At 39.2% G+C, this 27,593-nt stretch overlaps 3 protein-coding genes across 5 annotated transcripts; all 3 read right to left on the bottom strand.

The window, feature by feature from the left end:
• Positions 1 to 1,193: 1,193 nt before the first annotated feature.
• On the bottom strand, positions 1,194 to 3,179 carry LOC108148216. Of its 2 annotated transcripts, none has more exons than XM_017275126.1 (4): positions 2,881 to 3,179; positions 2,224 to 2,509; positions 1,961 to 2,142; positions 1,194 to 1,596 (listed from the first exon to the last, which is right to left on the bottom strand). In XM_017275126.1, the coding sequence occupies exons 1-4, from the start codon at positions 3,082 to 3,084 to the stop codon at positions 1,456 to 1,458; spliced, it is 813 nt and encodes a 270-aa protein (XP_017130615.1). In that variant the 5' UTR covers positions 3,085 to 3,179; the 3' UTR covers positions 1,194 to 1,455. The 2 variants fall into 2 exon arrangements, with proteins under 2 accessions (XP_017130615.1, XP_017130616.1); XM_017275127.1 differs by having other exon boundaries at positions 2,251 to 2,509.
• A 2,782-nt stretch (positions 3,180 to 5,961) lies between these two features.
• LOC108148224 lies at positions 5,962 to 7,577 on the bottom strand. The gene is made up of 2 exons (XM_017275139.1): positions 7,047 to 7,577; positions 5,962 to 6,698 (listed from the first exon to the last, which is right to left on the bottom strand). Exons 1-2 carry the CDS (start codon positions 7,486 to 7,488, stop codon positions 6,220 to 6,222), a joined length of 921 nt encoding a protein of 306 aa, XP_017130628.1. The 5' UTR covers positions 7,489 to 7,577; the 3' UTR covers positions 5,962 to 6,219.
• Positions 7,578 to 10,507: 2,930 nt separating this feature from the next.
• LOC108148378 lies at positions 10,508 to 26,709 on the bottom strand. Of its 2 annotated transcripts, XM_017275403.1 has the most exons (10): positions 26,424 to 26,709; positions 22,061 to 23,723; positions 20,377 to 20,613; positions 19,954 to 20,210; positions 17,498 to 17,676; positions 17,008 to 17,364; positions 16,225 to 16,423; positions 13,868 to 13,978; positions 13,613 to 13,791; positions 10,508 to 11,144 (listed from the first exon to the last, which is right to left on the bottom strand). In XM_017275403.1, exons 2-10 carry the CDS (start codon positions 22,716 to 22,718, stop codon positions 11,003 to 11,005), a joined length of 2,319 nt encoding a protein of 772 aa, XP_017130892.1. In that variant the 5' UTR covers positions 22,719 to 23,723; positions 26,424 to 26,709; the 3' UTR covers positions 10,508 to 11,002. The 2 variants fall into 2 exon arrangements, with proteins under 2 accessions (XP_017130892.1, XP_017130893.1); XM_017275404.1 differs by lacking the exon at positions 17,008 to 17,364.
• Between the last annotated feature and the right edge of the window lie 884 nt (positions 26,710 to 27,593).

Raw genomic sequence — 27,593 nt, 5'->3', positions numbered from 1 at the left:
CTAAATATTCATTCCAATAGCAGGCAAATTGTATGTCTATAACCAATTTTTTATATCCTTGCATGGAGTTTTATAATTTCAGTCAGAAGTTTGCAACATTTCCGATTCTATAAATTATATATTTTCTTGATCAGCATCAGAAGGAGAGAATTTTTTTTATTCTTTTGGAATAGTCCTATTCATAATTACGCGTTTAATTTTATTAAAATCGAAAAAATATATCATATAGCTGCCATAGGAACGATCGAATAATTGAAGTGATTTGAATTTGATACTTATATAATTGGAAATTTAAATTTTTAATTTTTTTTCGGCTTGACGAAGTTTGCTTTGTATTGAATATTGAATTTATTATATGTTTAATGAACTGTTTGAATTTTGTGAAAATTAAATAAACCAATCATTTATTATTATATTATATTATCATTATTATTTGTTTCATAAACTGTTTGAAATAAACTGAAAAACACAGATGTCAATTTTATGATCAAAGAATTTATGTCTAAAATAATAATGAATGAATTGTATTTTTATAAAGTTTTAAATTAGGGTGATTTTCGTGAGTTTTTCCTTAACCATTAAATAGCCATTGTAAAAACATGTCTTTTTATTTATTTATTAATAAATTCTTGGTGCATTTAAGCGTAGTCAAAGCGGAAACTTTAATTAACCAATTAATTTGTGTCTACTGCGAAACATACGCCTCAGTGAACGCCACTCGGGATAAAAAATGTCCCTGGTCTATTTGGCCCTTAACCTTATTTTTACGGGAAAAAATTTAGAAAGACTTTCACTCTCTGACGCTTGGCAACTTTCGCACAAGTGAAAAGAGGAAATTTAAATTTTTAAATTATAAGCAGTTAATCAATTTAATCGACTCTTCCAGCCGGGCCTCAAACGCGACTTGAGTGGAATATTTAATTAGAATTGTCGAGGGTCGACGTTGGCTGTGGATTAAATTTGGCTAATTAGGACACAATTGCTGTGCTGGCGATGGCTTATACATATTGTATGCCAAGTGAAATTGGTCGAGACTCTGACCAGAGGGTGGAAACGTTAATTACGTCTGCTGGTCTTAGCATTCAACCGGTGCGGTTTAGCCCCAGGCTGTTTTTGGTCAAATGCCGTGGGTTAAGCTTTAATCTGGACTTAAATGTTGACCTCCGCCCATGCTCATAGTAAACGATATAGAATTTAGCATGTTCAAGGCTTTTGTTTTGCTACTTTATTTTGGTGCTTTGCTTCTCTGTTCTCTTAATCTCTTGTTTTCAATAAATAGTTAATAAATATTATAAATTAAGTCTAATTAAACGAGCAGCGCAGGGAATATGGATAATGGCCCAAAGTCACAGAACGTTTCTAACAATTAACAAATCATTGTGTGCTTTTGCGACCACTTGCTGGCTTCAAACTGCTCTGCTCCGATTGGTTTATTCCGGGATTTATCTGTGTGGTTTAGGCGTAGGCCTGATAGGCCAGGGTTTGGGCCAACTTCTGGGGCTGCTCCACAACGGAGGCAGGAACAGAGCCAAAGGTGCGACCATCCCACGGACCATGGGCGGTGATGTGCGCGGTGTGATGATGATCATGCGCAATCTAAGGGGCAGAAAATGTGCAAAATATCGAACTTAAAAATCGGATTTCGAGATATATATAAAATAGATAAATATTCAAAATGCTAGTCGTGGTGGGGTAGTAAGTTTTGTGGTTTAGTTTTGGGAGCGGGAGAGTGTGGGCGAGGATTCTGGCTCGACTTACCCTGCTGCTGCCGCCCTCTTCTTCGACTTCTTATACATACATACATGCATTACATAAGACACTTAATTGCAATAAAGCTTTGAACTTCGAACTCCACGCCCAAACATCATCATCCCAACACACAAAACGCATACTAATTACCACATCCGGCGAATGCCTAGAAGACAATTGGAGATGCGTTTTAATATCATGGCCGGCTTACCTTTTTGCACAATTGGAAAATGGCCAAACCAACCGAGACAATGAAGGAGAAGAAGCCCAGAGCCAGGGCATTGAAGGCCTTGATCTTCAGAATGCCAATGGCCATGGGGATCACTGTGATGGCCTTCAGCAGGATGAGCACCAGGATGGGCATGGCCAGCTTGCGGAGACGATGCTTCTTGCCTGCAACATTGAGGGGTTTTGCGGGTCAGTAGCTGCTGGCCATTGGGTTGTTGACAAAAGGCATGCGGAAAGTGAACCCACCCTTCTTGAAGATGTTGCCCTTCTTACCCCTGGCTTCGACATCGGTGCCCTCATCGCCATCGTCGCCATCGTCGCCATTCAGCTGGAGGTTCAGGCTCAGCTGATTGCTGGCCAGGTTGCGGGCCGAAACGGTGACCTTGGCATCGGCCAAGGGCAAGTCCATGCTGACATCGTGTCCCCGGATGTAGTTCTCAATGGCATCAACGAATCCATCGGCACTGCTGGCACGAGCTTCGCTGATCGGCGTAGACTTCTGGCCATTGGAGCGCACTTCCAGGTTGGAAACCTATTTGGACAGAACATTTTGGTTATACAATTATAAATTAAGTTTTAATTCCCTATTAAAAGTTTATTGATAATCGCCAACTTTAAGTTAGGCAAGATTGTAAAATCAAATTTTATTGAATTGAATTAGGATTTTCTAACGGGCATATTATTTTTATTGTGCTCTTCAATGATCAAAATATTTTAACTGAACTTAGTATTAAATTTAAAATTTGATCTGCAGGTCTAGTTAATTTGATAAAATTTTCCAAAAATTGTAGGTATATTTAAAACTAAATAACACTGTATAATACAGTTTTAGAGCAGGCAAAAAATAGCCTTTTCTGTTTAGAAATGTATAGTATCTGCAGCTACTACTGTGTTTAAGCTCACCTGGAAGCTGTCTTTGCTCATCACATTGTCCACGAATCGCATGGCCCGCTCTTTGATGCAGGCCATCGAGTCTTGGCCGCTGGCGCACTTGGTCCGCTCCTCGGCGATGAGTCGCTGCAGCTGCTCCGTGGAGCCACCGGCCGCCGCTTGTCCCACTGCCACGAAGGCCGCCACACCGACAATCACAAGGAGCAACTTGGCCATTTTGTTGTCTAGGTTGTTTGTTCAGGTTCGTCGCTCGCCGCTGGTTAACACACAACTCGCCTCTGTGCTGGCACAATTGCGTTTAATAATCGTTTTTCTATTGTTCACGATTTTTATACTCACTGGATCTTTAACTCGTTCGCTGCCGAATGGCTGCGCGAAAGAAATGGCCAGAGAAGACATGAATGAAGCGTACGTCGAAAGAGACGCTCCAACTTTGTTATTTGCGTCTGTGTGCGTGCCTCGGCGCACCACGTGTCGTATGCTTAATGTGGCTTTATTTCGAACGCGTGCCGGTCGCATCCCAGTGTTTTCTATGTGGGTGGATGACTGCACTCAAAATTATTTAAGAATGCAAGAAGTTATTTCTGTTGTAATTGAAATGATATTGACTTTTTATTTTTGGAGAATGTTTATATTGTAAACGTACGAAGGTCAAGCAATTCCCATTCATTTAAAAGTATAATTAAGAAGTACATTGATTTTTAAAGGTGAATATATTATTTAAGTAATATAAATTACAATAATTTGTTGCTTTACGTAGACAATTTATTTCAAACCACTCTCGTAGTGTTATTTTAGCTTAAGTTTTTAGCAGAATTTTTCTAATTTGTATTTTTATATTATACAAAAAGAAATGAAACTCAAAGTAATATTATAAACAAAAATTCTTATTGCATTAACTTAAGAGTTGTGCGTAGAGTAAATTATGTAGTTAAATATTTTTTGTATAAATACTTATGCTTATGTTTAATTTGAAAATTGTTTAACATATTTTTTTCTGAGTGCAGGAATGCTATTAAACAGTCTGCTCCTGGATTATGAAGTGTCTTTGGGGAAGCAAAGATGGGGACCATTTACTGATTGAATTTGGAGACAATAAATTTGCCCCCATTACTTTGGGTAATTAGTTAGGATGTTTGGGGCGTTCCTATTTATTCCAAAACAAAGGAATACAAAACATTGTTTAACTTCTTCACCCAAAGTAAACAATACGTAGGAACAGCTAATTTCAGAAACTCTGCTCCGTCAGAATGTTTCATTTTGTTCATAAAAAACTTCTGGGGGGAAAAGGAAATAAAGCAAATAAGTTTGCGGACAAAGTAGGAACAGAAAGTTTGTAACAACTATTGTTCTTCTCTCGCATTTTCTCTGTTTACTTTTAGTTATAAACCAGGTGTACCTCCTGGCACTTTTAAAACTGAAAATCGATTAACAGGCATTTAAAAAGTTTTAATTGGCTATTATGAGAAACAGTTTTTTCATAAATTAACAATAATCATAACATTAAAATAAAAGGTATTCCCAGAGATCGTGTGGTCATAAACCGTTTATTGGCCACAAGAAACTAGCAGTTAAATTATCGCAACACATAATTTTATACAGCCGTCCACGCCAAATTGCGCAAACTAATTACGGCACTCAAATCATAATAATAATTGCTAATTGGGGAAGGAATATGGAAACGGCCCAATGGACTTTGGTTGGTCGGTGGCCAAAAAGAGTGACCACCTACATGTCAATGAAATAGAAAGTGTGTTTCCTTAACGAAAGCGAAAGTGACATGTCCACCTCCGCTTCTCGGTTTATTCAAAGTCATGCGCTGAATTTCGAAATACGGTTGAAATATGAATCCCGTGCATCGATTACGCACTGTTCGCCATGAAAATTGATTTGATAGCGGCTCCAGAGTTTCTGTTTCTCTGCCATTTTTTTTGGATTTCGATTGTGTCGTTTGGTCAAGAGTTTCACCTTTTCGTTGGCGGACAATTTGCCATTCCGGTCGCATTTCATTTTCGAGCCAATTAAATTGGAAAACTTTTTCATATTCCAAATTGTTGCGTAGAAACGATGGCCGCGCGATGGCGGCCAAGTGCATGCCGTTAAATATAAATGAAGTGCTGTCGCTGTCGATGGTGTTATTGTTTTTCAATTTCACGTTTTTTTGCTGTTAAATTCTCGTTTTTTTTTTGTTGGCGCCATTGCCATTTTGCATTTTTTCACGCCATCGCCGCCAACATTTTGGCCAGGAGGTGTGTGTGTGTTTGGTGCAGCTTTCCAACCCACCTGCCTCAGGTGGTGCGGTGGTTTTACTAGGTGGCTATTGGAAATTGATATGACCGCACCACTGGCCATCGATTTTCTCTCTGGGATGGCCAGCACACCAGCAAGTAAGAATGGAATGCAATAAATTCTTACATGTGGCTTTTGGGTTATTTTTTTGGACCCTGTGGCGAGAGGCGATGGAATCTCCTGAAAGTATGCTAAAAATGTAAAATATTGATTAGCCAATAAACAGAGTTATTGCATTATTATTATTTTTAAGATAACTGTTACTTTAAAAGCAGAACATTAAAAACTGAATGACAAATTAAATCTTTATTAGTTTTCCATTAGTCAAATAGATCCTGAGATTATTTTGAAAACATACTTTTTAAAGTATTTACTTTGGCCATTTAAGCAAAATATTAAATATATTTAATATGATTAAGAACTTAGATATGAAAAGAAAGCATAATTAAACAGAAGAACACAATCTTCTCTTTTGCTTACCAGTACGCAGGGTACCTGCAGTATGGCGAAGCCTTTTCTATTTGGCATATAAAATGTTTGCATTTCATTAAAGGACTTCTCGGTGGTTTTCTTCTATCCGCTGTTTTCACCTCCTTAAAAGTCTGTTGAATTTTACATTAGGGCTCATCACTTTGGCCAGAAGTTTGGCTCATTATTCAGGGGTATTCAATTTTCTGAGCTCTCCTGGCAACCGAACACGGACCTCTCTGAAAGGATGCCCCCGAGCATTAGAAAAGTTTTCGGGTTAATTACCCATTTTGCTTTGGGGTTGCAACTCCCAAAAAAAGTCTTCAATTAGGCACATCGTTTTTGCATGTTGTTTTATTGCAGAAATATTTACACAAAAAGATACCAGAGCTAATTCCCACTTAGTACCTTTAAAAACGCCCTGGGGGTTTTGTTCTTTTTTATGGTTTCTTGCTTTGTACACTTCTCAATAAATAAATAAATAAACATATACGCCGCGAGCTGTGCGTTTCAACTACTTAACTTAGAGCGAAATAAATAAGGTTGCAGTTTGGCCAATTTTCGTAAAAGGGGGTTTGGTTTGTAGTCTCGGGCTCACTTCTGACCCGCGTAGGCCAAGTCCTGGGCATCCTGCGGTTCCTGCGAGGATCGGGCCCAAGCATGAGGATCCCAGGCGGGCGAAGGATGCTCCAGGTGCTCGATGTGCTCCACGGGCAAATCCACATGGTGATCGATGTGATGCTCCAGGTGATGATCGATGTGATGCGGCACAATGTGCTCGATGTGATGGGGAACCACATGCTCGATGTGATGGGGAACCACATGCTCAATGTGATGGGGCACTACGTGATCCACATGGTGGGGATAGTGCACAACCTCGTAGTTGACGATCTTGGGCTTGGCAATCTTGAAAATAACCAAAGCGCCAGACAAGACCAGCGAAAGCAGACCCAAAGTCATGGCCTTCCAGGTCTTCAGGGCAATGAGTCCCAAAGCCAGGGGCACCAGAACAGTAGTCTTCAGTTTCAGACCCAGCAGGAAAGGTAGGATTGCCTTGCGGATCATGCCGCGTCCTGGAAACAATGAAAATTGGGGTTAACAATTTAATATCCACTAAACTTAGACTTTTTAAAATGTAATTCAGTTGTTTATCTAAGAAATTCTTATTTTATTCTACCTTATCTCATATATAAATAGGTTTCTTGACAGCAAGAAAGTAAGATTTTCAAGGTTTATAATATACCGTTTTTTAATTTAAACTTGAAACCAATTAGAAGAATCAGTTTTTGGGAATTTACTTAATCTATGATCCGGCTTGAAGGACCATTTATATATCGCCTACTTATACTAACACTTTAATTTTGTAGACACTTTTCTTCTGAGTGAGTAAATAGCATATAATTGCACTATTCTGTACGCACCTTCGTTGGCTGCTGCCAATGGAATTACACCGCCCTGGGTGAGGGGATTGGACATGAGGAAATCGGGCACCAGGGAGCGGGCCTCCGAGCTGCGGAAGTATTCCGGGGCCTGGATCCTCAGCGAGTGGCTGGCCAGGTAGCTGTCGATGTCGTCGAAGAGGCGCTCCTCCAGATTCAGCGATCGAGACTCGGCCTTCTCCGCGGTGCGGACAATGGACAGGCGCTCGGTTATGCGCACCTCCGGCTGCTGGAGGGCCGAGTTGAACCACTGCAGGGCCTTGGGGCGGACACACGAGACACTCAGGTCCTTGAGGCACCCGTGGTACATGTCCAGGGCCAGTTGGGTGGCGCTTTGCGGCGCCCGGTGACCTTCGGTGGGCGCCGAGTGGGCGGCGGACAGCGCCGCTAGGGCGACTATCAGACAGGCGGCGGTGCTCTTCATCCTTGCGGTTAATGTGGTTAATCCCAAACTCTCTCCCTTTGGTTCGGTGGTGCGCACGCGTTGGCCACTCAGTGGGTTATGCAAATGTCGCACGGGCACCGCTTGGTTTTTATACGGCGGTACTTTGCTAATCGAATTGCGTATGCCAGCTACGCACGGTGCTCTTTTTGTCCCCACCGCTTTTGGGCTGCAGCTTTAGCGACCATTTCGCTTTGTTGTCAAAGTCATGGAAAGCGCAAGTTGACCACCTGAGTTTCACCTTTGTGCGGGTATGGATGGCCCTAACGGCTTCTGGCTTCTGGCTTCTGATTCTATTCCTATAATATAGTCCATTGGGTCGGCAAACGTTTTATGGGCACGCTGTTCTCTTTGTCGGAGGAATTCATCGCGACGATTTCCCGCATAATACCCGCCATAATGGGCCGCACATAATTGAAAGTTATTTGATGGCTTCTTCTGCATCGACAACCGGGGACTCCGTTTGTAAAATCGTAAAATCAAGTGCCCAGCAATCGGAGGTGCGTGCCTGGAAACCAAATTAGAATACGACTCTCCTAGTGCTCGTTTCTTTGCCAGTTGCCCAGTAGGCAGTCAATTGCACCTGCTGACCACTGAGGCAGATGGAATACATTTGGTTCTCTTTTGTGAAGCGAGTCGCTTTGATTTTCTTTATTCGTCGTATGTATTTGAGTAACAATTTGTAGTTGATATAACAAGTAGAATATCAAAGACGATTTAATAAGAATTCAATTTGCTTGTCGTTGAAGAGTGGGTACATATTTCGAAATCATATTTACCTAATTGTTTTTTAAGATTTAAGCATATTATAATCAAAATGTAAACCGCTTTCAACTTGGCTTGTATTTTTTTTTTAGAATATCGGTTCCTCACTTTAAGTACCTTTGGGTTTTATACAATTATACTTTATTATGCACTTGACTAAAATGCCTACTTACCTAGATATAAAAAAAGTCATAACTGTTTTACATCAAAATTAATTGCAGTAAAGTCTGATTGCTCATATTATTTTGTAATTTAAAAATAAATTGTTTTCCCCATATTGAATTTAAAGATTTATTTTATCATATCTTTTTAATATCATTAACAAGCCGAAAATAACATTACAAGTGACACATTATTTATATTAAAAATAATTATAAAATAATATGTGTTTTGACGACTTGATTTTGTTTGTTCAGACAGACGTGGCAGGTCGTTTCTCCTATAAAGGCTGATCAAAAATGTATATATTTTAAAGGGTCGGAAATGTCTCCTTTACTGCGCTGCAAAACCCTCGGCAAGAGTATAAAAAAGAGGTTTTTTGAAAGGCGAATTTTTTATTATACCCGTTTCTCGTAGAGTAAAAGGGAAAAAGCATGCAAAGGGAAGCGTTTCCGACCATATAAAGTATATATATTTTTGATCAGGAGCAATAACCGAGTCGATTTAGCCATGTCCGCCTGTCTGTCCGTTTGCATGAACGACGACATCTCGGACACTATAAAATATAATATAACAATAGTTCCTACGCAGAGCAAGATTATTTCAAAACGGAACCACGTCACATAAAACGCTAAAAACGTCTGTCACGTCACTCTAAGACATCTTAGACCTTTGTTGTTATACTCTGTTTTGGTCATATTTATCAGTAGACACAAAAATGTTCAAAGTCGAGCTATTAAAACCATTTAATGTTCATTAAAATCTGGACCTTAAATATTGAACAGGCTCCAGTTTAAGAGAAATGTACACGTTGAGAAAAATTAAATTCAATAAATTGAAACCCCAATGTCAATAACGTTCCGTGTCAATGAGCTTTTCTCCTTGCATTTCCAGCAGGTCAACAATAGCAGGAATTTTATAAAATACTTTATTGTGTCATTTGAATAAATAAACAGAGTTTGGAAAATGAAATATGATTTCATTTAAATTTAATTTCTTCGGATAGCGGAAGTATTTTCGTAGGCAACAAATGAGCCAAGTCCATGGAAATTATAAGGGCAAAGTAGGGGTCTTAGTGTTGAAGTATTTGGGCTGCTTTGGCATTTAATGAGCTGCCAATTTGGCAATCGGTGTTTTGATGTCAGTGCAGTTGGCTGGGCCCACGAATCTTAATGTCTTACTTACGCTTCCGCCTTTGTTGTAATTTTTGTTCGTTGTTTTTTCGGATTTTATTTTGCTTTTGTTTTTTGTTTGGGCAAAAAGGAATTTTTTGTACTTGAATGAAAGTGAAAGCTTTGCCATTTGCGTGTTAATTGCGCCTGGAATTTACATAAATATTAATTTCAGATGAGTTTGTGCTCGTCATATAGACATCAAAGTCGCCCCTGACGCCAATACACTGCCTAATAAGTATATTTATGCAAATAGGTTTCATTCCATTTCGACTGTTTGCCAACGACAATTAAGCGACATATTGGCACGCCATTCCTGCTGGGCCAAGGCGCCTTGATTTATGCAAAGAAATCGTGTTATTATTGAATCTACTGGTCTGAGTGAGTGATTTCCCAGAATGTTCCAAATATAACCTGCTAAAATATACACGCAGACTGCCTTGCATTAGCAGCATTGACTCAATCAAAGAGGAATAAATTTTAAAGCTAAATTAGGCTAAGCCCCAGGTCAATTTTTCATGCGTATTTTCTTAGAATTTTATAATACCACATGATATATTTAATAAAAAAAAAAACAAAACGTAGAAATCTGAATATAAATATAATTTCTATATATTAAAATGTTGTTTTATTTAAATGTAAATGTTTTTCTACTTTTATTGAAACTATTTTATTTAATTTGAAGAAATCTGAGGTATTAAAATCTTATTAGTACTTGTATATGTTGTTTTACCTAGTGCTTTGGTCTGAAATAATTTGAATTGCTTTAAACTAGTTCTTATGCAAACGGCTTAGTTTATGCAAAAGTATTAATATTCATAAATAATAAATAAATTATGAATGACGTACCGTTTTCTAATTTAAGTTCGCTTTAACCTGTTGGCCCAAACGCAAAATTATACACATTTAACACAATTTCAATTTATTTTCCGTTTTATATGCTCTCTGATAACAATTTTTGCGTATTGACTAATTGAATTTTTATCCTCATCCGTCTACCCGGCAAATAATATATATTCTGATTTCATTTATATCCTATTTTAAGCGAATTATCTGTGAACTCCTTGTGTGTGTTCCACGTGTGTGTGTGGTAAATTTAAAAAGTGTACTGACCGCAGTCAAATTTAATGAATAATTTGTAAGCTAGCTTCAACAAAATCAGAATGAATATTAATGCAGGGGTTAGTGACCGAAGAGCTTAAATGGACATTAAATAGGAGAACCATTAGACTACAATAAATAAATAAATAAATAAATAAATAAGAGTTTAACAAATAAATTATGCTTAGCCTAGATCTATTATCCTATTTACAGTTCGGTGTTTAACAAGGAAAAGTTGACTTCAAAGTTGCTCGTACTCGCATATCATCTGTCTTTCCCAAGAATTTGGGACCTGCGGCTCACTTGGCCGGCATGTTGCACTGTGGATACAGGCTTTGGCAGTCCTTTTGATCCTGGCCATCTCGGGCAGCCTGAATTAGTCGGTAAAAGCGACGCACTGCCTCATTCGCATGCGTTACGGGCTCCAGTTCGCTGGTATCGCTGCAACAGACACAAAATAATAAACTTTTACAAAACAACTTTTCATGTATTTAATTAAATGGCATTTTTTATGTGGGTGCTCTCTCGGCAGATGCTCCCCTTCTTGGTTATTTTTATACACTCGAAAACTAAGACCCAAAAGTTTTTAGATTTGTCTTAGTCTAGTTTAATTTTTTAACGCTGTTTTTTTTACCCCAAAATCTAAACTGCTTTGTACATTTTATTTTTAATTTTCTTTATATTAATTTTTGGGATCCTAGGTTAGTTTTTTTCCTTGGTGTTCCTAGTTAGGTAATCCTAGCTGCAGGCCAAATCCCATGAATGCCTTTTTGTTGGGTGCCAGGAAGTCGGCTAATTAACTTTGCCACTTCGGCCCATCGCAGTAAAGTTTTTGTGAAAGCAGGTTGATTCGCTTCTGCGTTCATTTGGGCTTACCAACACGCGTCTTTTGTGCGCCAGACATTCCATGTTTTACCCAAAAACTCCTACTCCCAATCCTCCATCCTGCTGCTCAGCTATTCAAGCTTAAATTGAAGGCGTCTGGGGCAATTGACTCAGTGGACGGGGTGCTGCTAATGGATTTTATGTGACTAGTCAGTCGTGCTGGGAGGTGGTGGCCGGAAAACTGCACCCACATAAGCCAAAGTCAACGGATTTCCTATGCTCTATGGCCGGACCAATGTAGTGAGTAGTGGAACGTGACAAGGATATGTTTCCTGACTTTTAATGCGCACCACTTTTTATTTTTTTTAGTGGGAGGCTTTTCCTCCATGAACTCAATGTAGCAAATAAATTTAAACTTAACAGTCTTTGGACTAATTATTTTGCTCAACATAATTCGGTTTTAGATAATAGAGCTAGTTACTTAGTTACTTTTTTCAAACTTAAGTTTAACTGCACTGCGCCCTTTAATTTGTAATTATCTTCAATAAGCTTTTGAATTATTTCGCATTTTTGTCATCCATACATTTAATGATTATTTCGAGAAAAAAGCCCAATTACAAAATAAATAATATTTAAAGAAGTAATCCAATTAAAATAATGAATGGGAAATTCGCGAAACACTACAGGATGATTTTCAATTAATTAAGATTGCTTATTGATTTTAATATAGATGCGCATGACTGCAGACGACTGAGACGCTCTAAGCAAACGCAGCCTTTTATAAGGGCAATTTATTTTAATTAATTTTCAACTACTATGACCAAAAACCTGAGCTGCGAGCCATTGTCATTGACGCTTCGATAAGGCAATTAGTCAGACATTTGGGCCACTCAATTATTGACTTGTCATGGGGACGCAGACTCATAAATCATACGCCATAAGGGACTAGGTCTGGATGACTTCGCTTGGGACAAGAGGCTGTCACTCACAATTTTGTCAACGCAGTTATCTTGGGTCTAACAATTTTGCACTCATTGTTGTCAGTGCGAAAAAAGCCTTAGGCATGCCCCAAAAGATAATGAGCCATAAGAAAAATGATGAATACGAATGCGCGTTTATCTGGCCTGCGACATGCTCGACTGGCCATGGAGTGACCGATGTGGGTGGAACCACCTCCAATGATGATGATGATGATGATGATGATGATGATGATGATGACACGCGGCATGTGGCAGGGAGTTCCACTCTGCTGCCCATGTGCAGTATGCAGTTCAATTAGAAGATGCGGTGCGACAACCACGAACTTGCGATGACAAACTGCACTCCGACAGCTCCAAGTTCCACTTTCTTTTCACGCTCTTACCTATTAATTGAAATGCAATGATGGGGCACGAAGCCCGGGTTGGGCCGTTAAAGCGAAAACGCATCGCACTAAGCTAGCTGCAAAATGATTTCAGTGCTGACTGCCTCACATCATAATTTGCAACGGCTGCATAGCAATTAGAGCACAAAATTACAAATTTCATGGAGAATGACAAGGTTAGTTCACGACATACAACCATAAAGCCATCCTGTCTCTTGATTTTAAGGCCAAAATCGGTAAAATAGTCAAATTTGGAAATTGAAAAGCATAATAAACTTAAGCATAAATGAACTGAGAAACTTGAACTCGGGTTGGCTCTACTTCGCCCTACTAAGTAGAAAGTTGGCATAATAAACAAAACTTTAAAATAAACATAAATAAAGTGATATATGTTTATACTTTATTTTCTAATAAAATGCATTTTTGAAAGTAGTTTTCGACGATTCCGCCTTACACAACGATAGCTGTTGAGTTTGAGGTGTCAAAAAAACGTTGTGTTATATAAATTTATAACCAACTATGATATATTGCACCATTTGAAAAGAAATTAAGCCAAATTGCTTAAAACAAAAAAAAAATTTCCAATCTATGACGTTACTATGTCAGTACTACGATAAAATAACAAAGGCGAAACCTTAATCCTTTATGACGTTTTGACCCTGTAAATCCTATTGCATTCGCGTGCTGCCATTGTTGTCAATTTTATGGGTTGATAACTTACCGACTTAACTCCGCGGAAATGAAATTGCTGTGCGGACTGTAGGTGGCCGGATCCTTGTACATGCTGCACACAATACGCTCCTTGCACAGGTCGTTCTTCACCCCCAGCTGTTCGACGATTTTGTCGATTTTCAGCAGAATAGGACTATAGAACGGATCGTAGTTGAGCGGATACAGCGGCTGAAAGGGCACAAAAAGCGCACAAGTTATTCACCATGCCAGCAGATTAGCGCGGCGGATGTGAGCGGTGGCAAACCTGTCCGTCCTGCACGAATGGCTGGTGCTCCAGTATCTTCTGCTGCTGCTGGATGAGGCGCTGCTCGGCCTGAATGCGGATGGCCTCCTTCAGCTGGGCGGCTAATTCGGGCTACAAATATAGAAGATGCCGCAAACATTAACAAAACAGCGAAATTATAATCTTCTTTAAATTTATTTTTCCGTTGTAACTCTATACCACCTGCATTAAAAAAACAACATTTGGGAAAGATTCATGCAGATAACTAGAAAGTAATGCTGATCTAGAATGTTTATACTTTATTTGCTCAGAAGTTTCTTCTCCACTGCGTTATAAGCATTTTACTGAAAAGTATTTAAAGCCATTCAAATTTATTAAAAACCCTAAGAGAGACATGGACTTATTTATTAACATAGTTTGCTACGCATAGATCTTACACACTATCCTTTAAAAAAATAATGTAAGGTTTTTTACTCAAGAGCGGTCTAATTATGGAATTTGCTGCATTTAAGGCAAAACAGAAGGAATTTGTTGTTAAACATATTTTGGTTGTATTGACCGAGGGAATGAATTTTTGCAGAAACATTTTTATCAAAACAATTTTTTTTTTTAATTTTCGAATGCACTTATTGCATAAAATCTATCATGTTTTATTGATAATAAGTCATTCCGTTTTAAGATTTAAGTGAAAAATTCTTTGTTTTTGTCTATCCAAGTCAAAAATAGCCCAATGGTTTTGGAATGCCTAAAATAATCTAATTTCTGCATTAGTTTTACTCTTCCCTGGAAATGAATCAAACATTTTTAAAGATGTAAGCATGTAAGAAAAATGAGTACTTTTTTGTAGCTTAGCTGAATGCATCGCTAAAAAAATGATCCATGGAGCTAAAGCATTTACCATTTTGTGTGAAAAGGGTTGAGTTTGCGTGAGCTGCTAACCTTTTGCTGCGGACAGCCCAACGAACAGAGTATATAGTGTCGCTGGCACACTTTCCCGAAAGGCCAGTTCCCATCATATTCGGGCGGATCTGGCAAGGTGTGTGCTCATTTAATTAAGGTGAACAGCGGGGTGTTTAGCAAGCCTACGGATTCTGCTGTCAGCCGGGCGGTGCAATGGCAAAGTGCATTTTAATTATGGCTCAGTTGACGAGCCAAGTGCTTAAAAGCCCGACCCACATGTGGCCGGCCGGCAGCTCTGCTCACTTGAAAGTGAAAACTGTCGTTGAGTGTCAGTCAGTCAGTCGGTCTATCAGTTGGTCTGGACTGGTCCGGTCTGGTCTGGCCAAACTGTTTGCCAAGCCATTCACCTTGCAGGGCCCTGCAGCTCGAACGGTGTCGCTGGGTAAAAGAGAAAAGAATACACCTGCCATGCGGACAAGACAATTTGCATCATAGCAAGACACTTTGCACTCGGAAGGAAAGTGTCAATAGATGCCGCCATGCGCCAGACAATTGTTTGTGAGTGAAACTGCAGCAGCCTGATTGATTGTGTTGCTTTCCAGCTGTGCAAATGTGCAACCTGCAAATGGGGAGCCACTAATGATGCTAGTAAACCAGGAGGAGGAGCTGCATGCATCCCAAATAACTGCACGGCAAATATGCTGGCTGTAGCTGCTTGCACAAATGGCAATAAAATTTAATTCTTCCTGGATTAGTTTTCGAGGAAAGTCCTCATAAATGCTTTTCTTAATTAAATATATTGTTAAGCTTTCATAAAATAAATGAAATAAATATTAATTTTCAAAGATAACTGAATTTGGCTTTTATAAGCATAACTGAATTTCTCAGTTTCCAAGTTTTTTTTTGTCTTTCATTAGCCTAACTGAATTGCTCAGATTCCCATTTTTTACACAAATCAGATCTTAATTTAATATGTATTTGCTGTATACAAGTATAGATTTTTTTCGTTGTGTCCAAAAGCTTGGATAAATATTACAAAAATATATATTCCATGCCAAGGTTATGTACCTAGATATGACTTTTTGTAATCAATTTCATTCTGCTGGGTTAAAACAAAAAGAAGCAATTAAAAAAAAATAGTTCTTCATTGACCCTTGATTAAAAAACTCACGAAAGATTTTGATTTTATAATAAATTTTAAATCTGTCAATTTAAATTTTTTCCCTGTTATGGACCTTTAAATTAGCTGCTCCTAATTCCCCAAGTGAATCTCAATTTAAACTGATTTTTCTATGTGTGATTCCCTTGAAGCGTTACTTTTCAATAAGTGTTCTGTAAACAGAAAATTGCACCCATAACCATACGTGGGCTATCTGATTTCACAGACTCTCCCTTTTTATGTACATTACTGCGATATCAATAATTGCACATTCGGTAGCTAGGAATGTAAACGTAATGGTCTGAAATGTGATACTCACCGAAAGTTGGGGCTCCGGCGCAGCCTGATTTTGCTGCTGAGGGTACTGGTGTTGCGGCTGCTGCTGCTGCGGCTGATTATTGCGCGCTGGATCATACTGGGCGGCAATTTGTGCGGCTGCCGTGAGTCCGGGTCCATTTTGCGACGGATGGTGTCCTGGGACGAACACCGGATGGTGCTGCGAGTGGGCTGGCCTTGAGCTGGAAAAACCGGGGACAATTAGGTGCCGTAAGCTTTGGTTGGCAATAGTTTCATTGGGGCGGTGAATCAAATTTCCTTTTCGCTGCTCTTTTTAATTGGCAACAATTACCAGCCAACAGTGTGTGCTGTTTGGCTTTCATTAAAGATTTTAATTACATTTGGATAAGCAAAAAGGACATGTGGAGTGGTCGGAAAACAAACAGATAGCTGCGGAAAATTTCCATTCAATTGGATCGGTAATTATAAGTCCCAAGCTTCTATAACATTGGGTTTAATAAACTTAACGTCAAGAACGGTAGAAATATTATATACTACAAATTATTTGTGTTTTTGGCCTTGGCTAGAACGAAATTATTCAATTTTATGTACAGAACTTTTAAACATTATATAGCAGTGCAGACAGTGATTTAAATAATGTCACCAGGAAGAACAGGGTTAGTTGATTTAAGGCTGGGTTAGTGGCTTATGTTACGACCTAATTTATGGGTGTGCGGGTGTGTTTTTCTGTGGCAGTGCGAGTGCGTTTTCGTGTGCGTGGGTGTACTTGTTTGTTGATTTTCGGGTGCCCTTGAGTGGCATGTACCTTTGCTTGTCCTGACTTTGAAATGGGTTTAAACTGTGACTAGAGCCATGTACTTTCTGAGCACTTAATTGCTGTTGCAGCTGTAGCTTAAGCTGTTGCTGTTGCTGTTGCTGGTGGTGTTGCTGGTGTGATTGTTGTTTGGACTGAGTTGGCGGCCTCGCCTGCTGGGTGACAGGCCAACGTTGCTGCTGGCCCTGATGTTGCTGATGTGTCAGTTGTTGCTGGTGTGCCAGTGCCTGATGTTGTGTTGTGCCCAGGCCCCAAGCATGCAGAACCCCGGCATCATTCGCCGGGTTGGGCTTAAAGTAATGCGCATTCTCCTCAATTTGTGCAACGCGATTTATATCGCCTATGTATCTATGGTGAGGCAAGTCGGTTGTTGTGTGTGATGTGTGAGTGTAGTTTAGAGACAAGACAGATACACAGACAGTTACAGATGCGGATACAGTTACGGAAGGCGTGAGGTGTGGTCTACAAAAGCGGAACTTACTCGGATCCCAATCCCGGGCCACTGTTCTCCCAGGCTCCCTCGAAGTGCTCGAATCCCGGGCCGTAGCTCTCGTGCACCGGAGCTCCATGGAGATAGGCGGACGGATGACCCTTCGGCGGGTGTGTGTAGATGATTTCAGGAACCGAGTGGTGCTCCCCACTGTGCCATGGCGGGACCACCTAAAATTAAAAAAGGAGGCAATCAGAAATAGAAAACTTTCAAACTAATTTATTATTTTTCTCACATTTGCTATAGCAATACTTATACAATTTTGGTTTGTTGTTGAAAGGAAAACACACTTTATTTATCAACTCTTAGTAATTTTCCTTATACTATTATTTTTTTGAAAAGAGAGCTTAGTAAACCCATTACATTTTTTCCTACTTCCCTTATACTTGTACTGTAAGCTCTTTTATGACAAGCTAAGAATTAAATATAAATAAAGCCTCAGAAATTACTACAATGGTTTTTTTTTTTTAAACTGAAGCTATTTATTTTAAATTTGTACAAAATGCTTTGTCTAAATGTTTTATATATGAAACTACCATTAAGGGAAAAGAGCATTAGGAGAAGGAATTCCATAATACCTTTAAAACAAACAGTCAATGGACTTTCTATAGTTTCAATTAAAAAGTGATTAGTCAAGACTAACTGGCAAGCGAATAGAGACTTTACTTCCGAGATTACATTGCAAAACAAAGGAAACTTTGTCATTCCCAAAAATCAACCCTTTATCTTCAACATTTCTAGTTTAAATGCTTAGTTTTAAGCATAGTTAACATGTCAGTAAAAGTCTTATATATAAATAACTTTCTATCTTTTAAAAGTGTAGTGTGCTCTGCACTTGGTTTAAAGTGCTGTCATTGGCATAGAGTGAGCGCAAATTAAAAACAAACTTAATAGAGAAGTGGATGCTGCAAGGCTTCGCCTTGAAATTTAATAAACTCTGTTCTGGAAGGCTTCTTTTTCGAGAGCTCTTAGCGCGACATCTTCTAGGCTATTTATAGTCCATGTTTGAATCGGCAATAAATACGCATTATGCTGTTCGACTTTGTCTGGTGGCTGGGCACTCCTTAACTCAGTTCAATGACTGCCAAATAGTCGTAAATAACAAATAAAATTAGTCGTCGTCATTGCCTGGCAGCTTGGCTTGGAGTTCACGCTCTGCGTATTATTTCTGCTTTTTATTGTGCGCAAATTTCAAATCATATTTCATGCTGTGCGACCCGAAAAACTTTTCCTAGTAAAGAGGTGACAAGCACTCAGAAACAGACGACAGTTCATTGGGTGTTTCTTTGGGAAGTCTTTCACTCACTGATTTAATTCAATTTACACTCACTACTCAATCAGCCAGGGCTGGCGAAGCCACTTTAACTGGCAGCAAATTGGCTAGAAAATATGCACATATCATTGGCCACCCGGGTGTAAATTCACACTTATGTAGCATCCATATAAATTACTCCTCTATCGATACTCCACTTTTTATTGGCGTCCAAGCTTTCATCTTTCAACACTTTAAGTATTCATACAAGTATGTATGGCATTGAAGAACATGTTCCCCACGGAGTCCTGCTTTCCCCAGTCGTTAAAATATCTGTATAGTTGGCCTAAATCTCAATAATCGATGCATTAAAAGGATTATAATTGCTAAATTGTTCGCATAATCAAATCAATTCCCGCGGAAATCCCACTTGAGCAAAGATTGCTGTATGCAAACATGGGAACCCGGATTATCACGAGAGCTCAGACCCTGGTTCTATTCATAGCCACATTTTGGAATGCGAACTTAAACATCTCATAAATACGCGTATCTACGCGTGAACACCCTTTCGCGGTAAAATGGGGTGGTAAGGCAGTTGCTTTGCCTTAGCCATGTCTAATCCCCAATTGAAAAATACGACACTGCTTTTGACGATATGTCAAACCGGGTGCTGTCTGTGCCAGCGTGAGCTCATTCCGAAGGCACGTGCTAGCTATGCCAACTTTGAGACGGGAATCTTCAATGAAAATACTTTCCAACTGAGCCTCTAGACTTTTCTAATTGAATTTCCGGCAGCGCGGGCTTGCACATGAACAAAAGAAAATTTCCGAGCTACAGACTTATGAACTGACAAAACGGAATCACATTGAGATTGATAATGAAATTTCTCCAAAAATATGCCCAAAACGTGAAAATATAATCGGCCTAGCCCAGACCAGATTAGATTTATTCGTTGGCATCGAAGAAATGTTTTTTTTTAACGAATGTCATATGCTTACTTTTATAACAATGTCTATTGCGGCATAAATTATCTATCACATTAAAAGAAGTCAAGTAACAACTTTACGCTACGATAAACTATGAAATTTGACAAATAGCTGGCAAAACTTTTTAGTTTTGAGTTTTCTGTGAACTTTCTAGAGACCTATGCGGATTGAATGCAATTTGTGCAGCATCATCGGCCAACTGCGCTTACCGTGTGATGATGATCGATGAGGTGATGGTGGTGGTGGTATTTGGCCGGTGCGTGATAGGATTGCTGGTAGTGCGAGCAGAGCTTGAAGAGATGCGACAGCGCCGGGAACAGGAAGAGCAGGAACTTCAGCAGCAGCTTCTTGGCCGCCCCGACTCCGATGACGATTGGCAGCAGCCAGAACAGCTTGATCTTGATGATCTTGATGATCAGCAGCAAGGCCAGGAATGACAGCACCAGTTTGCTGCGTAGAAATTTTTCTGGACAAACGAAAGTAGCAATCGAATCAGACTTTTGAATGCAGCTGTTAACGCAGATTTGCCAGAGAGTGAAAGCGGCTAGCATCTGCCTCTGTTTCTGCATCTGTATCTGTATCTGCATTTGCATTGGCGTGATGGGGAAGCAAAAAATTGCGAGTATACTTACGTATCTTCTTCTGGATTATAGCGCCAGCCAGTCGGGCCTTGACTACCTGTTTGGGAATGAGCTCCAGCTTGGCGATGATTCCGTTGCCTTCGATGGCCCTCGGCGAGATGCGAAATGTGGCGCCATTGAACATAACCTCGGGTAGATCCACCTCCAGATCGTGGGTCATGGCGAATTTAATGCTTTTGCCATATAGAGCGCTGGTCACTTCCTCGATCGGGGTTTCCGCCGCACTGGCTGCTTGGGAATTGGAATATTAGAACGAGAAACATTCATGAGTGACGCTTTTGGGTTAATGAAAGTTGTACTGATCAAGATTTCCACCACTCAGGATGCTGGAGTTGTTGCGCAACTCACATCTATTCACATCTGGGCTAAATTATGGTTTTTAATTTATAAGCGAGAGTTGCTTGAGTATGAAAGGAAAAATTAATTGTTAGACTTGAAAAAGACGAAAAAAATAAAAATATCAATTTTGTAATACCAGAAAAGTTTAATTTATTAAACTAGTATGCGATAGATTTTTTCCTTTTTGCATTATAAATTATTCTTTAAGGAAATTTAGTATAATAAATTTTCTTTTTTACAAGTACAACTTATTTAATTCTATTACAAGGCAGTACCTTTATTTTGACAAACATTAATTTAATTTTTGAGCTAAGAAAATATTCAGCCTGGCTTTAAGCATTATCATTTTACAAAAATTGTGGCCTTATCGAACGGCCATTTTTTGTGTTTTAATTTAATTAATAAATAATTATTGGTAACGCTTTCGCTTAATGTCCGTTTCTTAAAGTGTAAAAATATTTCAAATTTTCACCTTTCTGTAAACATTGCAATACACTCCAATCACTTAAAAAATTCTAAACAATCTACAGCCGCTTACATAATTCTTGACCGACTCGATGGTTGTTAATGTGCGGTTGTTACAGTGTTGGCCATGATAAAAGCCAAAGAAAACATCTGATAGATGGTAAAAAACCGCATAATTGAGCGCAGTCAAAGCGCCGTGACTCACATAAACGAGAGATCGTTGCCGCAGCAGATATTTTACTGCTCTCTGGCGCAGTTGAAATACGTAAAAAATCAAATCAAAACGCGGCAAGTGAAAGTTTGCTGGAAGTGGCAGCGGCTTTTTTTGTGAACGTGCTCGGGTATAGGTAAACAAAACGAAGAAAAGAATCGATGTGAAAACTGATGGCACACACAGAAAATCGACCACAAACAAGGGCTCTTACATAAGTTGTTAGTAAGCTAAAGACTTAATGAAGCAAACAACGTAACTTTAAAACAAGAATGGGCTGTTACACAACTAAGTTAAACTTGGAAATATTTAAAATTAAAAAGTATTGCCACTATAACTATTAATTATCTATTTTACTTTAATAATAAGAAAGAATTCAAGCAATAACCCTGATTTTCAATGACTTAAGGTCGTTTACATTAAAACTATCCATTTTAAAAAATGTAAACATTAAAATAAATGGTTATTTTTATTTATGAAGAGAGTACCAAATTAAAATAAAATTATATTTGTAATATTGGCTAGTAAAAAGAAAGCCAAAACATATTTTTGCGATTATTGTTTTTTTGAAATTTGAATTAACTGCTGACTCTAGCAAGGGTCTGTTGCCAATAGCATTTAGAACATACTCAATATGTTATAAGGATATTCCCCACTTACCGGCACGTGCTGTCGAGTGTTCCTCCTTCTCCTTGGCCACTTCGTAGTCCACTTGGTTCTTGAAGAACTTGAGCCTTTGTGTCACATTCACATCCTGCACATCCAGAGCGCCATCCAAGTAGCTAAAGACGTTCTTCTGGAAGCACGAGACGTCTGGCTTCAGATAGCAATCGCGAACAAGGCCATCCCACAGCTCGTTGCCACTGGTGAAACGGCGGGCCAGACGGAGGAGCAGGGAATCGCCTGGGTTCGTCTTGTCCAACTGCATCCGGACCGGAATGTCGGTGGCATTCACCACTGGCTGCCAATCTTCCGGCGGCGTTGGTTCTTCGGTCGTAACCAACTCCGCTGGCGATTCCGTTGGCGACTCCGTTACCGCCTCCTGCTCCTCTAAAGCCTCAGTTTCCAGGACGCTCAACGGAGTGGTGGAGAGGTGGCGTCCAAGACGACCATTCCGAGACGTCCCATCCGCTTCGGCGGACGAGTTCATTAGGCAGATCAAGAGGAGGAAAATCAAGTGGCCATGCTTTGATCTGACCATGCTCACTGGGTGAGTGCGATTGCAGGTGCGATTGCGATTTCTACTTGAGGATGTCCACTGCCGTCGACTCTCACCCGAGCCCCAATTATGGGGCAAATCACTGTGTGTGCTGGGCATTTTCTGTTTCGTTTTCGGCTTTGGTTTCACTCAGCCAGTTAGCACTGCTGACGTTCGATTCACACCTTCAACCTGCAATTGCAATGGCAATGGCAATGGCAATGGCAATTGCACCTTGGCCCTGCAATTTAACTGTAGTTCAACTGTTTGCTTAGCTGATTTCGCTAGGGCTACGACGTGGTCGGGAACACCGGCTTTTCGGCGGACACAATGGCCGGTTTTATTGGCGAAATCGTTAGCCAATTGACAAATCAATTTATGAGGCACTTGGCTTAGCACGCAAACACAATTCCATTGATTGTCGGTCGACTTTTTTGTGGCAACTCAATTCTTTTTATTCGTCTTAATGTACTTTCTTCGTGGTGTTTGTTTTTGGACTCGTTTGTTTGGAATTTCGCTGCCGCATTTAGCGCGTTTTCTATTTGCTTTAGTCGGTTATTTAGCTACCTGCAATTACTTCATCGCGACACACCTACGGTCTAACGGATTTCGTATCTGAAAGCCAGTAACTCGTATCTGAGCGTATGCAAATCACCTGTTAGCGCGTTTCGCGTGCGCATGCGTGCGCGTCTGGTTAACAACTGAGCGTGTTGTGGCCCAAACGGTTGGCCAAGATCATGGCCAGGCTTAAAGCAGACCGGTCGCTCTCTCGCGTTTTTCTCTCCTGCGTTTCGTTCGCTTGTCGCCGACTTTTTGCACTGCAATATCGGTTGTATCTTGTAGTTGCTATCTGGTATCTGGTGTCTTCTGCTGCATTCACACGTCGCTCTGGCCAGATTCTTCTGCCGCGCAAAACCTTAACTGTAGTTTTTTTCTGCCGCGGCTGAAAGTTGTTCCGTCTGTACTCGCTCCTCTATGTTTGTTTATACATTTTCCAGTTAACTTAAAATCGTATCGAGTGCAGTTTGACTGCTTGTTTGACGTTAATTTTCCTCGTAGTTTTAGCGCGACTCTTCCTTAGTCGGCGCTTTTCACGGCCATTTGGTATCCAATGAACGGGTTTTCCTACAACGATAAAGTACATATATATGTATAGCGATATTTATTATGTTTTAATGGCGCCAATATGGTTAGTAAGTGTTTGGTTTTTCCGGTCACTTAAATTCAAAATAAAAAAGAAAATGGGTCAAGAAATGGGTTAAGAAATGGGTCCAAATTATAATTATCTTTGAATTTCTTTAACTCAACCAAAAGTCCACCATCGATTGATATAATTAAATCAATATTGTCATGGAATGTTGGTAAATCAAATGGGCAAGAAAACAATAATTTAATTTATAATTTAAAAATTGATAAACATAAAAAAATATCTAAAGATGTATAGATATTTCTTAACAGTTAATAGCTTTTTTATTTATTTTCAACAAAAAAATTGACCTACTTATGCAAGCTAAGAACAAGAATTTCTAAAATAAAGTCTAAACTTTATTCAGAACGATTAAATTGAGAACGGAATAGAGAAGTCGTTCCTGGTAACAAAAGAAAGCAATCAAGTTGTCAAATAAAATCGCCATTACTTGAACCACTTCCGATGAGCAACAAAAGATGTGCGGTGGCATATTTGTGACATATGCTTTTCTTCTTTTGTTGCTCACTCGCCATTGAAAGTGCTTCAAGATATACTCCATCTATGATCAAGATATCAATCTCGGTGCTTGCACATTGACCTTATTATTGCTTCTTCATTCTGGCTATGAATTTAATTGGTCGCAGTCTGATACCCTTAATACATTCTAATTAGATGAAAATAGTCGCTAATTTGGACCTAGACACAGGAGTCCTTCTACAAACGGTCTTAACCGTTTTTAATCATGTTTTCAATGCAATCAATTAGATCGCATTATGCGCACAGCTGCATACTGGAGTACTACCTACTTACGATTATTATTATTTTTAACGAGCTGCGACTTTGTTGCTCTCGGTAGACGGTACGTATGCGTAATGTGCATAAACGACATATGTCTCATGTAACGTGTCGCGTTGTTATGGCTTTTCATATTAAAGACATTCTATTAAAGTGCCACGGCGGCTTATGTCATTCCGAATGAAATAGCCATAAAGCTGCGAGTACACAATTGCTATAAAACTAATGGCCAGCTAAATCAAGTTTAGGAAGGCAGCAGCCACAGAACTCGCTAACTCGCTCCTCACCCAAAAACTCATGTGATGTAAGTTCTTCACGGGTTCAAGTCGAGTCGAAGACCCAGCTCCGACCGTTAGGTGGCTTGAAGGGTTAGCTGCTCAGAAACATGGCATTTGGAGCCAAAACAGAGATATATATATTTTATTTTAATTTTTGTAAGATGACGTTTGAATTTGGTTTAATAACAACCAAATTTTGATATTAAGTAGAGTTAATTTTCTGTGTATAAATACAATAATCTTAAAGATTTAATTTGACTTCTTATGCAAGACTCCCGGATACATTTAATTTCAACTGCTGTTCTGTTTTTTGGCTTTCACTCGAATGCTTTCTGCTGTTGTTAATAATGATTCAATTACATCTGTCTTAATGACACTTGAAAATGGCCAGCTCTCGGCTGGCATTCAGATTACGTTTTCGGAAGGTAACAAGCTTTCCCTACACTGTCAGTCGCAGCATTTCCGTGAGATTTTATTGCATTTTTATGTGACAATTTCTCGGGCAGACACTCGCATCCGAACATCGCGAATGCTCGACTCGACGAGCGGTTATATAAAGCTTTAAGTATTTGCATTTCTTTAAATTGTATCAATGTTCGGTGCCGACTTTCGGTTTCAGTCGAACGCCTAGTGAATGTATCTAATAGATTACTAATTTCACTTTATGCGTGCCTGTAACTTAGTTCGCCGAGTGTGGTGTGATTTGTGTTAGCGTGCAAATATTTTAAAGAGTTTTTTAACTCTGTCTATATTTCTTCGGTTGCGTTTCAGAGAAATCCGTAGGTAAACTCACTTTCGTTGCGGTTAACCAACTTGACTCACTAATGGCTTATTAAGTCCAAATAGATCGGATTCAACGTACTTTTTTACCAACCCATCTGCCGGGGAGCGTAACAAATTGAATGTAATTATTGGCAGCGGCATAATAAAAACTCAAATAAAAATAACTTGGGCTTGGAATAAAAACAATTCTGCCACCGCATTGCTTCGCATATATTGCTGCGGTTTAACGCCTGCAAATTATGCTGAAAGGTTTCATTTTCAATAAAAATATATGATTATTTGGTGTGAACCACACTTTGAGCTTGGCCCAAACCATTTGTTTACTTTCTTCTGGCTTGCTCTTAGTGTGTGTGTATCATTGTTTTAACAATCTATTTTATTTGGTTTGTTTTGTTTCGAGAATCTACAAGCGGTAAGCACGCAAAGCAAAAGACTAATTGGGATTCTAATGTGTACTAGAGCGCGCAGAGATTCCCATCTGGCATGCGCTAATAATTCAAGGTAGGCGGGGAGGGTCTTTAAGAACTTTATGAAGGCAGCTGGCTGGTTCCACTAAACCGCAGGAAATTTCACTTTTACCCACTGAGCTAAATGCACATGGACATGCATCGCATTTCCCTGGCAAACAGGTTTCCGTTTTTTTCGGTTGATAAGTGCAACCGGCTAGCCAGCTGTTGGCTCTTGTTCGTTGGTCACTGAGTCGTCTGAAACTGGGTCAAATATTTGCATTTCAGTTCAATTGGAGTGGGAATATTTGGCTTCCTGCTGTTACCAACTCACTTGTCAAGATGTTCCAACAGCAATTAACACGCACAGTCACTTAAACCAACACTCGCCATCACCATTGACTCATAATTCTTGGGCGCAATTTGTTGTTGCGTACATGGCGTGACGTCTAATTAGCAAGATATTTTGTTATTTGTCCGCTAGTCACTTTCGCTCTCGGTTTTCACAAGAAGAAATTTTGGTGGATTTGGTTGCCAGAATCCGCGGCGTCTTTCACTTTTTACAGTTGCCAATAAAAAACAGCCAGAGAGGCGCGATAAACGTGGAAGACCGGCGAGCGTGTAAGACCAACTGAACGGAGGTGCCGTCGCGCAAAAGATGCGGCCAACTTTGGGTGTTGGTAGGTGAGTTTAATCGTACGGATACAGATACAGATACAGATACAAACCAGTACTCTGAAACAGTGAGAGAGATGGAGAAAAAGTAAGCACCTTTTCCCGCCTGAAAGTATGCGACAGTTTGTTGTCTGTCCCAAGAAATGATAGCAATAAAAAATACCCTTGACTTACTAAATTTTACCCTTTACAAGGAAAATATTTATCAGAATAACCACATTGTATTAAGTGTATATAAAAAGCTTTACAAAAATTGAATTTTAAAAAGATTAAACTTAAACAAACTTGCGTGAGAAAATACAACATTTTTAGAATATATTTAATGTGTTAAAAGATTTAAAATGTCATAACACTATTGAATTTACTTTACATTTTTTATATTTTAACCGTTATTCATTCATACTACCCTTTTTGACCTTAAATAAATTAAAAAAATCTGAAACATAAAATAAAATTGTATAAAAACACAACAAATTTTTAAATATATCAATGTGCTCGAATATTTGAATTGTCGTTAAACTATTGAATATCCCTTAAATTTGTTCTTTTCTTGCCTATATTAACTAAAAAAAATATCCAAATAAGAAATTTTTTAACTACAAAAAAGGGTATTTATAAAATTTTATCCCATCTAATAACTTTTCTAAATTAGAATATTCCTTACAGACCTACTCGTCGATTCCATCATTAGTACTACCGGTGTCGAGATCAAACGACTTCCGATTAAACTCATTCCGAATAAGCGGTCCTATGCTTTAAACTCAAATAGATCCTTGAATATTTTAAAGATGTCCTTGGTTCTAAATAAATAAACAAACAAAAAACCAAA

This window comes from Drosophila elegans, unplaced genomic scaffold (genome assembly GCF_018152505.1).
Source record: "Drosophila elegans isolate 14027-0461.03 unplaced genomic scaffold, ASM1815250v1 contig_476, whole genome shotgun sequence".
NCBI lineage: Eukaryota > Metazoa > Arthropoda > Insecta > Diptera > Drosophilidae > Drosophila > Drosophila elegans.
Note: the sequence above shows the minus strand (reverse complement) of the source record. Positions and strands in the feature narration are given on the sequence as shown.

Coding starts and splice junctions, on each gene's coding strand:
- LOC108148378 (XM_017275403.1), bottom strand. CDS start 22,718: ATGCCCAGCACACACAGTGATTTGCCCCATAATTGGGGCTCGGGTGAG. Junction 20,211..20,376: donor TATAATCCAGAAGAAGATAC/GTAAGTATACTC, acceptor TCGTTTGTCCAG/AAAAATTTCTACGCAGCAAA. Junction 17,365..17,497: donor GGCCCGGGATTGGGATCCGA/GTAAGTTCCGCT, acceptor GCCTCACCATAG/ATACATAGGCGATATAAATC.
- LOC108148224 (XM_017275139.1), bottom strand. CDS start 7,488: ATGAAGAGCACCGCCGCCTGTCTGATAGTCGCCCTAGCGGCGCTGTCC. Junction 6,699..7,046: donor ATTGGCAGCAGCCAACGAAG/GTGCGTACAGAA, acceptor CATTGTTTCCAG/GACGCGGCATGATCCGCAAG.
- LOC108148216 (XM_017275126.1), bottom strand. CDS start 3,084: ATGGCCAAGTTGCTCCTTGTGATTGTCGGTGTGGCGGCCTTCGTGGCA. Junction 2,510..2,880: donor TGAGCAAAGACAGCTTCCAG/GTGAGCTTAAAC, acceptor CTGTCCAAATAG/GTTTCCAACCTGGAAGTGCG. Junction 1,597..1,960: donor TTTTCCAATTGTGCAAAAAG/GTAAGCCGGCCA, acceptor TCTGCCCCTTAG/ATTGCGCATGATCATCATCA.